This window comes from Psittacula echo (genome assembly GCF_963264785.1).
Source record: "Psittacula echo genome assembly, chromosome: 4".
Classification (NCBI taxonomy): domain Eukaryota; kingdom Metazoa; phylum Chordata; class Aves; order Psittaciformes; family Psittacidae; genus Psittacula; species Psittacula echo.
Window position 1 is genome coordinate 45,018,055 of NC_137738.1, and position 14,656 is coordinate 45,032,710.

Sequence of the window (14,656 nt, forward strand, 5' to 3'; positions counted from 1 at the left end):
TTCTACTCAGCACTGGTGTGACACGTGAAGTATTAGCTCCAGTTCCGGTCATGGAGTATGAGAGACACTGGAAGGGCCACAAAGCTGATGAAGGGCTAGCAACATCTGTCATACCATGACAGGCAGAGAACCGGAACTGCTTAGTCTTGAAAAGGCTCAGTGTCTTACCAATGTGAATAAACACCTGATGTGGGGAGGGTGCCAAGGGGGAGCAAAACCAAAGCCAGACCCTTCTTGGTGTCGTCCGGTGACTGGACAAGAGGAAATGGGCACAAAATTAAATACAGGAAACTGCATTTAAACATAAGAAAAATCTACTGTGAGGATAATCACACACTGGAAAAGGGTGCAGAAGCTGTGGAGTCTCTATCTTTGGGGATATTAAAAAACTGCCTGGACACAGTCCTAATCAACCTGCGCTAGTGATCATGCTTAGAGTAGGGGATGGGATCAGGTGATGTACCAAGTTCCCTTCTACCTCAACAATTCTGTGATTCTGCAAATTAGAATGCTGATATTGATGCATTCCTTCTTCAGAAACAACAGCAAACCTGAGGCAGGAAAAGGACAGTTCTGAATTCTACTTCAGAAGATCAAGTTGAATAAAGATCCACAAAAAAAAAAAAAAGTGAATTCTATGGTAGAAAAATGCATATTATTGTATTAACAGTGTACAATTGAACTTTAGGAGTTTCACACATACCTCAGAAATTATATTTATACAAATATACATACCTCAGAAATTAAGTTTCAGTCTCTGGAGTACACTTGTTCAATTTTATGTTCTCATTCCTCCCTCTGTCAGATTTTTTTTTACATATTACCTATGTAATCAAAGCAAGTGCCAGAAGCACTACGCAACAGTTAACATAATTTTTAATTTTTGCTTCTACCCACAGTTTGCTTTGAGGACTGTGTGGTTTATATATTTATCACTGTTATTCCAACCACCTCTCACTGCTTTTCTGTCTGCAAGCAAACAGTTTTCCCACTTACAAATCTTCGACACAAAACAAGCTAAGATTGAAGACAGGAAAAAAAAAAAATAGAAGGCACAGGGGGAAGAAAAGAAATTGAGAAATATTTTTAGTTTATACTCATACCACAATCTAAGCAGGTCTTACAGTACATTATGAAATGGATGTCTACTTCTTAAATATTTAACCAATTAACTTATCCTGAGTAAAGAACAGATTAAATCTATTCTTCAGTATGTAATCTCTAATAATAGGCTTTAAATCATTTGTAGTATTAGTAGCACATGGAACAGTTTTCTGACACCAGCAATATGAGAAGATGGAAAACATATTTCTAGAAATCGATACAAAACTAGTAAAAAAAAAAAAATTAAACTGGAAAGCTCAGGAATCTGATCTTATTAGATAAGAACATTATTTCATGCATTTCAATTCTACAATGTCCCAGTTAAATGAAGTCAGTATGTGCAGAATCTCTGAAGTGAAATACAGCAAACACCAGTTACTGTTATTTTCATCAACACTTCTGAATTGCATACAACTTTTAAATTACTCATTCAAAAATGTAACAAGATACAATCAAAAGTTCAATGAATTAAAAGCTCAATAAAAATACTTGTCTGTTATTAGTCCTCCCCTTTGAGGAAGGATCAATACAAAATTAACAGTATTGCAGTTGTAAAACTACACAGTAATAGTTTTCCCCCCAGAGTTCCAAGTCAGGCCATGAACTTTATTTTTCACCTCTTTTTTCCCTAATAAATTAAAAAAATAAAAAAGTCTTATAATTGGTATGCAAGTGAGCAGCTTATTTCATAGATGTCTGACTAAAGTCATTTAACATGATGGGTTTTTTCAAAAGCTGAATGACTTCTGATTCATGAGGATGTCAACTACTTGTGGGTGGAAAAAAATGAAAAAAAGTCTTTTGCTTTTATTTTCTCCTTAATCCCACAAAACCAGAAGTGTCGACACCACAGTAAGACTCTTCAGAAGGATTCCTCTGGTGATTTTCTGTATCAAGAATTTGAGAACTGTACATTTTCCACACTGTATATTTTTAAACAGATCAAGTCTACTGTTCTCATATGAATGTTTTCTGATGTTTAGCAGATTATAAAGCAAAAACCATCACAGCACTGCTTTTCAGAAGTTACTAGAATCAGTTTTTCATGTTGCATTCACTGAATATCCAGACATTGCTGTACGTTAGGATGTTAGGTATGACCAAACATGAATGCTTTTTTGGCAACTCTGGCATTCTTGCAATACTTTTGAATTAGAACATCAGTGGCTGCTATGCATAGAATAAACTACTAATCATCTTTGAAAAGAGCTTAACAACACTACTGAAAGGCTGAAGCAACAGCTATTAAGGAAAATCTTGCTTTAAACCCTTAACCAGAAGTTTATGGAAGACAGAACTACCTCTCAAACCCTGCAATTTTTTGAAAAAAAATAACTTCTGAGTCAAACTCCCTATGACACAGTTAGAGATATAATTTCTTTAGTTATTACACAGACCAGACATTTTTTTTTATCAAAGCCTGCCTCCTTGTGTTTGCAGAATAGCATCTCAAAATAGTCAAACAGTTAGACTCATGTAAGCTTTTAAACATAATAAAGTTATTTTATTGACCATGAATCATTTATTTTCATTTTGCTAGGCCATCAATATAGCAGCCTTTATTGGTATTCCCTTGCATCTATTGAATGACCTGACCTTTACTGAACCTGAAATGGTTACATACTTACTGCCAATGACTAACAAAACAACATGAAACGTGAGAAAAAGAAGCATATGGGGAGGTATTTTCAAAGAAGGTGGTAGGTTACCAGACTCCTGAACACTTAATAAAGTATTTAATCTCTTTAAAAGAAGAATTATTTTGTGAGATCATGTCTTGTACAACTTAAAAATATAAACGTGGTTTCTTCAGTTCTCTACAGTTTATGTTCTAAGTAGAACAAATTTTACGACCAAGTAAATTTATGGTACTTACTGTTAGGAAGCAAATATATATTTTATTGCTGCAATTAATTATGTCCATCTACTAACAGCAGTTAGGGCAAACAAAATATAAAGCTACTGAACATATGCTGTTTTGAATTTGAAACCTAAAAATGGAGTTCAGCATAAAGGCTTTGTAAGGCATACACAGAGCTACCTGAAATAAAACCATTTTTAAATTTTTGCAGTATTTCTAGCAAACACCACAACTACAAGTGTCTGTGATGTGTTATGGTGCACAAAAGCACCACTGTTGTTATTTAACATTTTATCTTTCATCTGGAAAATTATGTGGCACTTGAAAAATATAAATTATCCATGCTGGAGCTATCCATACTGTATAAAACAGAAATTAATGTTCACCAAATTACAGTTTCTTTAAATCAACATATGCCAGCAATACCAAAAAAGCAGGAGTTTGCCCCAGGCCACTGTGTCTTGTTCCTTGTCTTTTTCTGTGTGGAGCTCAGCTATGTAAGCGGTAATGAATTGACCTGGTTGAAAAACAGCTTATTGCTGGTTTTCAGCATACAGCTAGATCAATGCTGCCTTCTGAAGCACATGAGGGTTGGAAATGAGAGGCCAGAGAAGGACTATATTATCTTCTATGGGTGGCAGTGCTGGTTTATACTAATTTAATGCTTTAAATGAAGTACACCCAAAAAAAAAACCCCATAAGATTTAAAATGGTGTATGGAAATAAAATGTGTAACTGCTATTCAAATGCCCAGCCTTGAGAGCATACTTCTAGCACAAACGGATGCTGAGAAGAGACAAAAATATTAATATGAACATTAAGTAGGTCCTCCTAAGAATCGTGTTGTTAAGCTATAGAAAGCAGTGTTTTACACTGCAAATACATCTTACCACAGTTCACTTGTTGCTGATACTCAAATTAGTTTGTGTCACAGCTCTTATTATCAGACGAAATTGAACTAAAATGAACATAAATCAAAACTTAGCAAACATATACCCATACCGAAACTACTGTGCCACGGAAACATTAATATTACAAACAAAGCTGCTTTTTTTTAGGAATGGACCACTTATTGCAATATTCCATAGCTATAAACACCTTCCTCTTTTCTGTGCAAACAGCCTCGTGATGGAACATGCGCTGTCCTATCACATGACCTTTCATGGCAGGGTCCCCTCAGCTGGCTTCTGTGTCACACCACCCCTGCTGGTCCTAAGACATGGAGGCTGCTGGAGGAGCCCCAGCACAGAACAAACACCACACTTAGTGTGTTCCAGCACATACCAAGCTTTCTTCACACTACTTTTTCCACACAACACATCAGAGCAAATTTATAGAGCTCCTCTAAAAGTTTCAAAGACTCAGCAAAGAGTTATTCACTCTTTTTTCAGCAAAGCATCTGATGAGAAATGTTGTTTTAACTCCACATAAAATCTGTGTTGCTTTCAAAACATTGTCTGAAAAGTATTCTTGTCCTTTGTGTATTTAAAAGAACAAAGGATCCAAGCAAGACCTGCCTTGAAAAAGAGGTGTCACTGCTTTTTTCTTTATGTATGATGTATTGAGAAAGGTCTCTAGAATATAGTCTTCACTAAATTCAGCAATGAATCAGATATGAACTATTCAAACTAAAAAGATATGCAAATTTTCAGGCCCCTTAGGAGAGACTATGCACAGAACTTTACACAAAATAATTATTCAACAGTTTATTTTTCTGCACGCTAACATTAAGTTTCAGAATGGAAAAGACATTAAGAAAAATAGAGATCAGCCACAAAAACATTTCTGTTTTAAAATTAAAATAGACTTGTATTTTGTTGCCTACATTAAATACTAGTGTTTTTCTTGTATACCCAGACAGGGTGTTACATCTGATTAAAAACACCCCAAAGAAATAAAACCAAAAACCCCTAGGCCAACTTGATTAGCTAGTGCTTCCTGCCACACAAAGTATGATTTGTCCCGTGTTTCTCCTGTACAAAAAGAGCAAGTACTATTGAGAACATCCAGTGTTCTAATGTGTGTCTGTCTTGCTTCTCTGGTGGCACTTCTCCACATTAGGACAGTATTCCTGCCTAACGCATCAAAATTAAAATTACCCTTCTGACACTGAGCTGACAGTTTGTTTTTTTTTTTTTTCCAGAGTTTTCTGAAGCCTGAAGTCCATGAATTCATCCTTCTAAAGTTAAGACTGCCTTACAGATTGAACTAGCACTTCTACCTCTATTTTTTATCCAACTCTCTTTGAAGACAATCTATTGCCAAGTAAGCCCACCAAATGACCTCCTCAGATCTCAATAAAGAGAAAATAACAAACATTGCTGGTGATCTCCTAGTCTTACGATTTTTTCCAAGTGTTGTGATTAACTGTTACAGAAATTTAAGACTACTAAGAACCCACATTTCTTAATTTGCTGGGGAAAGCCTTTTACAAAGGCTTACAAAACCACCATCAGCTTAGAAGTCACATTAGATTGAAAAATCTACATACTGATTTTGAAGAGTTACTGTAAGATTCTGCTGTGTTCCCTTCCATGAAACAAACAACAAAAAAGCACTACCTACTCTCCCCCTGAAGAGAACCCTGAAGAAGTGACGAAGTCTCACAGAAAATAAAGTGAGCACTATTAAAAGAATTAAAGACTCTCAAAACCAAATTGTTTACTGAGACATAGGGCAGAAAGATCTTTTCAGGAGAAAAACTCTGAAAAGAATGTTCTTAAGACTATCCTAACAGAGACAGAGGACTTGTGCGTACAACTATGTACTCAGGCTGCTGGCATACCCTCAAAGACTGCCAAGAGGCTTAACTGTAAAAATAGAGCAGAATACACGAAAGGCGAGCTGGGGCTCGCGGCTGAAGCGGCACACGGTGAACGCCTCGCACCGCCCCCAAAGGTGGGGCTTCTCCCCCCCAACCCTCCTCTGCGTACATCCCACGGGGTCTTAGCGAGACACAGGGACAGATGGAAAAGGACCGGGGGGAGGGGGATGAGGGTGGCGGCGGACTGCACCCAGCCGCGGCACAGGCCAGGATGCGGGGGGCCGGGCCGAGTTCAGCTCGGGGGTGGAGGGGCGGCGCTGCGGCCGCCTCACTCACAGTAGTACGCCACCACCGGCTCGCGCTTGTCTAGCTCCTGCGCGGTTCGCAGATGGTGCTGGATGCTCTTGAACTGCGGCGGCAGCGGGGGAAGAGCCGTGGCCGCCATCACGCGGGTGGGCGGACGCGCAGCAGCAACAACGGCGAGACAGATAGCAGCCAGCAGCTCTCGCTACCGGGGCCGGTGCCGACCGCGACCACTTCCGCTTCCGGCACGGAACGACGGGGCGCGTGCGCGGGGCGGCAGAGCTGCCGTCTGTCACTGTGCGGCCGGCAAGAGCGCCCCCTGTTGCTTGGAAGGGCGCGAGCGGCGGATCACCGCAGCTAAGTGGTGCCAGGCAAGCAGGTCTGTGCGTCAGTCCGCAGGGACGTAGTGCTTCAAGCGCGGCTCTTTAGTGTTTGGGACATATCCCATTGCCGCCGCGCCTAAGGGTCTGGAGACTTCGGGGAGGCCTGGGCTTCCCAGCCGGGGGAATAACAGCCCGGCCCAGCTCTCCAGGGCCCAGGGTGATGCCCTCCCCAGCCCTTGTTTCTTCCCTCCTTTTACCATGTCAGCCCAAACGTTTGTGTGGGCCTTTTCCACCTGAGGTAGACCTGCAAGTAAGATCCCATTTCACGTTGAAAAACCTTCCCCTTGGGCTACCCCATTGGTCCAGGAAGGTCTCGGTGCTGAGCCGCAAGCTCTTCTCCTGGGCTTCTGGCCACCATCTGGCAGCTGCTTGCTGGAGAAGCCTTATGCTACCATGGCTTGGCTAACAGCACTTCGCTGGGCTGGGCTGCATCCTGGCACCTGTCAGAAAGGCCACCAACCATGGAAGGTATATTATCTCATAGGTTCACCACTTCCCAGATAACTTTTTATCGGAGGAGCTTCCAAGGATTTCTGGGTTTTTTTTGCTGAGAGTTGGTAAGAATAGAAGAAATGGGAACTGTTAAAGCAAAATGGTTTCAAACGGATCTCAAAAATTGCAATATAAAATATTTTACTGCCTGCTATTTTCTCAATCTGACAACATAGTTAAATGTTTTTTTAATGTGTTTTAGATGGCCTTGTTACCAAACTTCTGCTCTCAAAATGGCTGTCTGCAAGGGAACATTAATGCTCCAGGGCATAAAGAAATATGAATGTTGGAGGGAGGCACGGGGTAGGAGAGATGCCTATATTGTCTGAGTGTTATCATGGGAGAGTGCTGAAAAGAGAATTGGGGAGGGAAATGATGGCTGAACAGAAGAAAGGAAGCCAATAAAGGAAGAGAACAAGGAGTGCTTATAGCACTGGGATGTTGTGGTGGTACAGGAGAAGGTGGCTGTCCCAGAGTAACTATACATTCGATGCAAAGGCAATTGCGTCACTGACTGGGTGTATTTAGCTTGTTTCATTGAAGATGGTGGAGGGAACAATTACCTCTTCTTTAAGTGGGAGCTGAAATGGGCATATTATCTGGCTAGAAACAAAACTGATTACAAATGCATGAGCTGGGAATTCCTTTGAGTGCTGTCTGTGAAAATGAGGTGGCTGGAGTATGGTAGAAAACAATGAAGAAGTCGGAGAAGCACTTACAATGTGACCCTGATGTAAGCAACAAAAGGACTTCCTACTGTGTTGTGGAAGACAGGACTTTGTGTTCACTCTGTAAAAAAATAGAATTAAATCGAAGACTCCCCAGGTGTATTGTATAATTCCTTTCATGATAGTAAAAAGAAGCCTTCAGATCATCCCAAAGATTTGCTAAGCATTTGAGCTAAAATCAGTGCAATACTGAGGAACACATGCAGTCATGTTATAAATCTCAGAGGCAATAAGAGTGGAAGGAAGCTGATAGTAAATAAGGAGAAAAGTGGTGGAAGTCTGGAAGACTGGGGGAAAGAAAAGTTTAGAGGCTCTTGAGAATACAGTGAGTGCCAGGAAAACCAATGGCAAATACAGGAAAGGGAAGTTTATGTGGACATAAATCTCCATTAACGTGTTCCAGAAACTAGTGATAGAATCAGTCACAGAAAAGCATTTGCACACAAAAGGCAATAATGAACATTCTGGTTTTAAATGGAAAACTGAAACTGAGGAATTTGACGGTTTTAATTTCACAGGATATTCAAGAAAAAATCTACATTGTACCTCACTTGGAAGAAAAATGTACCTCATGTTTTAATATATTCCAGATTTTGACCACCAACGGGGAAGGTATGGTGGTGGGTCATCCAGCTCCTAGAGCCTCCTCAGGTAGTCCCGTGCCAGTCGTGGCTCTGCAAGGCTCTTGATTCTGACAGGGAAGTCCTCTGAGGTGCTGAGGATTCTGGACTCCTCTGACGTTTCCAAAGTGTTTTGGAATCTAAAGAACGGTGTTGGGACCAGTCTTGTTCAACATGTTTGTCGGTGACATGGACAGTGGGATTGAGTGCGCTCTCACCAAGTTTGCCGATGACACCAAGCTGTGTGGTTCGGTTGATACGCTGGAAGGAAGGAATGCCATCCAGAGGGACCCGGAAACGCTTCTGAGGTGGGCTGATACCAACCTGATGAAGTTTAACCATGCCAAGTGCAAGGTCGTACACCTGGGTCGGAGCAATCCGAGGCACAGCTACAGGTTGGGCAGAGAAGAGATTCAGAGCAGCCCTTCAGAGAAGGACTTGGGGGTGTTGGTCGATAAGAAAATGAACATGAGCCATCAGTGTATGCTCGCAGCCCAGAAAGCCGACCGTATCCTGGGCTGCATCAAGAGAAGCGTGACCAGCAGTCGAAGGAGGTGATCCTGCCCCTCTACTCTGCTCTCGTGAGACCTCACTTGGAGTATTGTGTGCAGTTCTGGTGTCTTCAACATAAAAAGGACATGGAAGTGTTGGAACAAGTCCAGAGGAGGGCCACGAGGATGATCAGTGGAGTGGAGCACCTCCCGTATGGAGACAGGCTGAGAAAGTTGGGGCTGTTCAGCCTGGAGAAGAGAAGGCTGCATGGAGACCTCATAGCAGCCTTCCAGTATCTGAAGGGGGCCTGCAAGGATGCTGGGGATGGGCTATTCATCAGGGACCATAGTGACAGGACAAAGGGTAACAGGTTCAAACTTAAACAGGGGAAGTTTAGATTGGATCTAAGGAAGAAATTCTTTACTGTGAGGGTGGTGAGGCACTGGAATGGGTTGCCCAGGGAGGTTGTGAATGCTCCATCCTTGGCAGTGTTCAAGGCCAGGTTGGATGAGGCCTTGGGTGACATGGTTTAGTGTGGGGTGTCCCTGCCCATGGCAGGGGAGTTGGAACTAGATGACCTTAAGGTCCTTTCCAACCCTAACTATTCTATGATTCTATGAACAAGTACAACAAGCAATGGAAATATTAAGCAGCAGGGAAAATACTGGCAAGGTTGTAATGAAGTTATTTTATTACTTTAAAAACATCTGATGAAGTGTGATTTGAGTACAGTTGATCATGACTGTACCTAGAACATGGAAGTAAATTCTTCTTTCTAGGAGTTCTATATATTTTGTATTTTATTTATAAATAAAAATGTGTTTTAGCTGAGTTTACAAGTTTACATTGCAAAGAATAATTCCAGATGGATACCAATGTACAGAACAAAGAATTAAACATGTATTGACCAAAGAACACAGCATATTATACAAGCAAGAAGTTACCACAGTGATTCTTATTCAATTTGTAGTGCTTGCAAATATCATAACTAGTTTAGTATTGCACAAACCTGATAGTGTTGACTTGACATGCATTTAAAACAACATCTAATTTATTTCCATAGGGGAAAAATAACATTAATGCTTTAGTATAATGAATGTATTGAAATGTATCATTTTGTTCTTGATCAGCATATTAAAAAAATCACACATCTAGTTGTGATGCACTTTGAATTAGATGGCCCACAGTCAATCAAATCCAAGACACCTAAATCATGCAATTGTGTAACAAGGACTCCTTCTGTGGGTTTATGAGGATTACATGGCTATTGTAACCCAGCCTTGTTTGGGGCTGTTTAACTACCAGCAGTGCTGACAGATTTTGTAGTATTTTTTTTCCAGAATTTCACAAATATTCCTGAAAGGACCCAAACACTGTCACCAGGCTCTCAAATTCTCCTGCTTTCATACTGAATGTTTTTTTCACATAAGTTAAGCTTAATTCAAGAAGCAAAGATGTTCTTCCGTTCAGTGTTACAGGCGTCAAACTGTCCAAAGATGTGGACAATTCCTTTTTACTTTGCTGGTTCCTGGGTCACTGTTAAATAGTGATGAGCCTGAGTCTCCTGTTTCAACTGAGATTCAGAACAGAATTTGTTCAATTTAGTAGCCATATGAAACATTTAAGCCACAGCACCATAGAAACTTATGAAAAAGCAAGAGGAAGAAACCTCCAATTTATTTTTTCCTAGAAATTGAGGGTATTTGGAGATGGAAAATAGCTAGTTGCTATGATTGCTATTTGTACATACAGGAAACTACCTCCTCCTTTCTTTCCACTTCTGAAATACTTTTTTTTCTTTTTCCGTTACCTCACATCAGCACAGGGAATGAAATCACTTCTAAATTTAATATGTCTGCTAGTCTTTGAGAAGAAACTGTTGCACACAAAACCATCTGATACCTATATAAAGTTCAAGACCTAACCTATCCAGATACACTTATTGCATGGAATAGTTCTAGTATGCAGACTTATTTTTAACTGCTATTCTACCAGCTTTAGTTAGAGCAATAGGAAGTTAGATGTGACACACAGAGCAAAAAATTCTGTGAGCCCAATTCTGCAGTCACACACAAGCAAAACTTACTGAAGTTGAGGGTTGACTGGACCCAAAAAAGGCTTTTCTCTGAGATTTTATTTTGATGCTTCCAAGCCTCTTATGCAAAACTAAGTCATAAAGCCCTTTTACTCCTTCAAAATATGATCATACAAAACTGGGAGAAGTCTTCTGCATCACAAACTAAAACATAAGGTGGGTAAGGCATTCCAGTCAGCGCAAAGAATACCATGCTATTCTTTCACTTTTAATGGGAGATTCACAGCTAGGAGGTGACACTAGCTGGACTGCAACAGAATAAGCTGGTGTCGATGAATATGTTGTCACCACAGCCTGAGCAGGAGTCTCTGCCGTGGAGTCTGAGATGCAGGTTGCAGCAGTAGCCCTGCTTGGGAAAATGTTTGGATGCTTTCTGGTACTGAGTTTATCCACTATTACTGCTTAGTTCTCAAGCCATATGAACATGTGAGAAATTGGGAATAGTATTACCTGGAGAGTCAATACCATGATTAACTCCAATTGCATGTGTTTGGGAAAGCTGTGACTAGAAATATGTTTATAAATAACCTCCTCTTCACACACAGATGCCCCTCTGGGGTCAAGCTATTAAATGTGGCAGGTCATGAAAACATGTTACTCTCATCTTTTTGACTTTGGTTTGACATGGAAACAAAGATTATTTACGTAATGTGGTAGTTTTTAGATGAGGATAAGTGTCAGATAACTACTCAAGCAGTAATAATGACTGTGGTTCTCTTCTGCAACACTGCCTAGAAGACAGGAGATGTTTTTTGTTATAAAACTGCAGGTGAACGAGCTGGTAAATGACTGGGAGTGATTGGCATCAGAGAGTTCTTGAGAAACCTAGCCTTTTACATGAGATCTCAAAAATTTTGGCAACAAAAACCACTGTAATCACAGTAAATGCATACATTGCAATAAGAAAAATGGTCTTTGCAAAGTGCTTTGGTCCCACATACCAAGTAATGTTGAACTTTTTTTCAGGTGCTCCCACGTCATGCAGGTAGATTGCATTCTCTTCGAAACCAAAGAGCTGAATTTGAAGCCAAAAAGCCAAGGACAGCTTCAAGGATAATCCTTGAGAAAGCAAAGATACAAAAACCAGCATAGAATGACTTTTGGTAGATATCTTCTTGTTTGATGCTCTTACATGCAGCATGAAGGTAAAAAGGGGCTCCAGGTACCAGTACAATCACCAGTTCTTATGCCCTGAATACCTAAAATATGGCAGAAAAGTAGTTGTCAGATCATTTGCAACTGCATCAGGACAGCTAAAATGTACACATATTAGAACATTTTGCAACTCTGTTTTTAATATATATCATAAGTATAAATGGATGACAATAAATGTAAAGATCAGTGCTATGTTTTGATTTGAAAATTTCAGTTGTTTTCTGAAACACGAGGATTGTTGCTATGAAGGGTAGACAGCACAGCTCCCTCTTTAGTCACAGATGAAAGGTTATTAAAAAAAATATAAATTAGAAAGCTAAGTGATAATTAACCTAGTCAGTTACTACTTCTTTAATGGAACAATTATGTTTAATTTTTGCAGTTTATTTTCTTAACATTGGATTTCTAGAATAAAAATAAAAATAAACAAATAAAAAGAAAAAAAGAAGAGGATTACCTGAAGAGTTATAGGCCTGAACTAGTAACAAAAAAGATTAACCTGTCTTGTCTGGGTCGCAGCTGAAATGCAAGCCCTCATTTCCATGAGCAGCAAAGCCCCAGATGCCAAGGAATAACATATAAACTGAACCAAAGAAAAGTGTGTGGAATTGGCCAATTACCATTGGTGGCCTGAGCTGAAAATCACAGGTTTATTCAACATGAAAACAAAACTGAACAGCGTTATTGTTGAAGGCCTACTTGCTCTTTTTCATTATCCAAAACATTTATTTTATTCTACTTGTTCTAATAGGAGAGAGTTTGCCTCTGAAGGGTGCAGTAATGGCTTAGAACACTGTCATTGCTACTAATTTTTGATAAATATTTATTTGGCTAGCACTTACAGTTGGTTTGTTTCATTGCCTCTGTATTCTGCTGTTGCAGAATGCACCAGACAGAGCTGGATGCCTTGACCAAAAGTTCATTTGTTTTGCTGTTGTATTCGTTTATTGATTTATTTATTGTCAGACAATGGCAGTGCCATTATCAAAGCTAATGATACTTATTCTTGCAAATTAAATTTTGACTGCCCTGAAGAGGCATTTCTAGCACCCAGGAAGGGAGCTTTTTCTTTCTTTCAGTGGGCCTTGTATCCCACTCAGAGACATTGCAGGAAGGCATCAGCCTGCTCACAAACCCCTCCAGCCTGTTCTTGGAGTCATGTAACCCTGCCCTCAGGCAGGGAGCAGGCACAGCAGAAGCAGGGCCTGCCGGTTCTGGATGGTAGTCCCCGGCCAGCACCTCCATCAGTGCTGGCCTCCACTGCCATGCCATTGCCAGGTTCTCTCTTGCCCCTGATCTGCTGCCTTACACCAGCCTGGTGGATCAAAAGTGCCTTACGCCACTTTGGGGTACTCACTGTACAGCCCATCACCCCAGCCTGGTTCCCTGCTGTCTCTTTCCCGGTCCTGGTCCCGGAGAGCTGGGACTCCACTAACCAGGGCATAGCGTCAGCTTCCTGGGCTACTGACAGGTTCAATTTACACCATCTACAGTTTAATAACTTATTTTAACTAAGTCACATTAAGAGTAAGTATGCAACCGAACTTGTAAGTCCAAGATTCTGAATTCAAAGAAATAGCAGCAATAGAATTAAATAATATTAACCACTCTGATATTACTACAAATAACTTAATGGCAATGATTCCTATTAATAACTTGCCAGAATACTCCATATGCACAGTTGAAAGAAGAGCTACACATGCAAGCTCATGCATGTGCCAGATGCTCCGGCTGGTAAACACCCACAGGGAGGTTGTGCCTCAACATGTTGGTTGGAACCTAGTGGTTGGAACTCACAAGAGAAGAGACTCTTCCTTGTAACTGCAGTGTGACTTCAAGCTGGTGTAACAAGAAGTATTGCCCCCTCTGTGATTTATGCTTATAGGCATGGAAACATGGGAAGGAGGAGGGAAGAGATGGGAATTTGGGTTCATTTTATGTGTCGATTTAGCTGCTGTGGCTCTAAAAGGTACCACAGTGATTGTATTACTGGCATGGTTAGAATAACTGTTGTTAGACATTGGAACACCCTTTGTGAGGGAACTTTACATCTAAGGGGATCCTGCATCTGCTGAAGCAGCTAGATTACAAAGAAGGTGAAAAGCGCTTCAGTAAGTGTCTGTTATTTAGTACAGCTCACTTTTCACATAGTTAATTAATGTCTATTTATTTCCTGGAGTACTGCAAAAGGTGCTGTGTTAGTAGCACTGAGGCTGGGTTTCTAAAATTTTTAATGCAATTTCTCCACTGCTTAGAGAAAATGCTGAGGTTTGTTTGTATTGAATGAACTAAAAGCAATAATATCTCAGTCATATGTGTTCTGCAATAAAATGCTGTCATTCTCAGGATGTGTGACTAACCTTCACAAAAATGTAATAATTGTGATTAACAATGAATTGTTTTCATTCTTGTCATAATACATATGGAGTTTAGGTATCATCCAAAAGCAATTTTTAATGCTCCTACGATACTATGAAATTACTAAATTAGCTCAGTATGCTTGACAGATGTTTAGTAGCAGTAATATTTTGATAATTTAATTCTTCTAAAATGTGAATTGCTATTGAAAACCTACCATTGAATGTATTTCAAAGAATACTTGCATTTGTATTTCCTGTGATCTCTTTAAGCAGAAATGTTTAAAAAATACAATATTGTG

At 40.2% G+C, this 14,656-nt stretch overlaps 2 protein-coding genes across 11 annotated transcripts in view; both read right to left on the bottom strand.

Annotated features, from left to right (window-relative positions):
- The window catches only part of VTA1 (vesicle trafficking 1), a 39,671-nt gene extending 33,400 nt beyond the window's left edge, over nt 1-6,271 (bottom strand). For 9 of the 10 annotated variants that reach the window (XM_080616236.1, XM_080616232.1, XM_080616235.1 and 6 more), the window contains exon 1: nt 6,066-6,271. In XM_080616236.1, coding sequence (XP_080472362.1) covers nt 6,066-6,174 — 109 coding nt within the window. In that variant the 5' untranslated portion in view covers nt 6,175-6,271. Of the gene's footprint in view, nt 1-168; nt 3,378-6,065 lie in introns of those variants that run through there. The other variant, XM_080616234.1, reaches the window with a different exon arrangement.
- A 5,376-nt stretch (nt 6,272-11,647) lies between these two features.
- On the bottom strand, nt 11,648-13,441 carry GJE1 (gap junction protein epsilon 1; the record flags this gene model as incomplete). The annotated part of the gene is given in 7 exon segments (XM_080615888.1): nt 11,648-11,878; nt 11,880-12,026; nt 12,030-12,041; nt 12,455-12,475; nt 12,479-12,503; nt 12,505-12,632; nt 13,355-13,441. Coding segments are annotated over 7 exon segments (651 nt in total).
- Nucleotides 13,442-14,656: the final 1,215 nt, after the last annotated feature.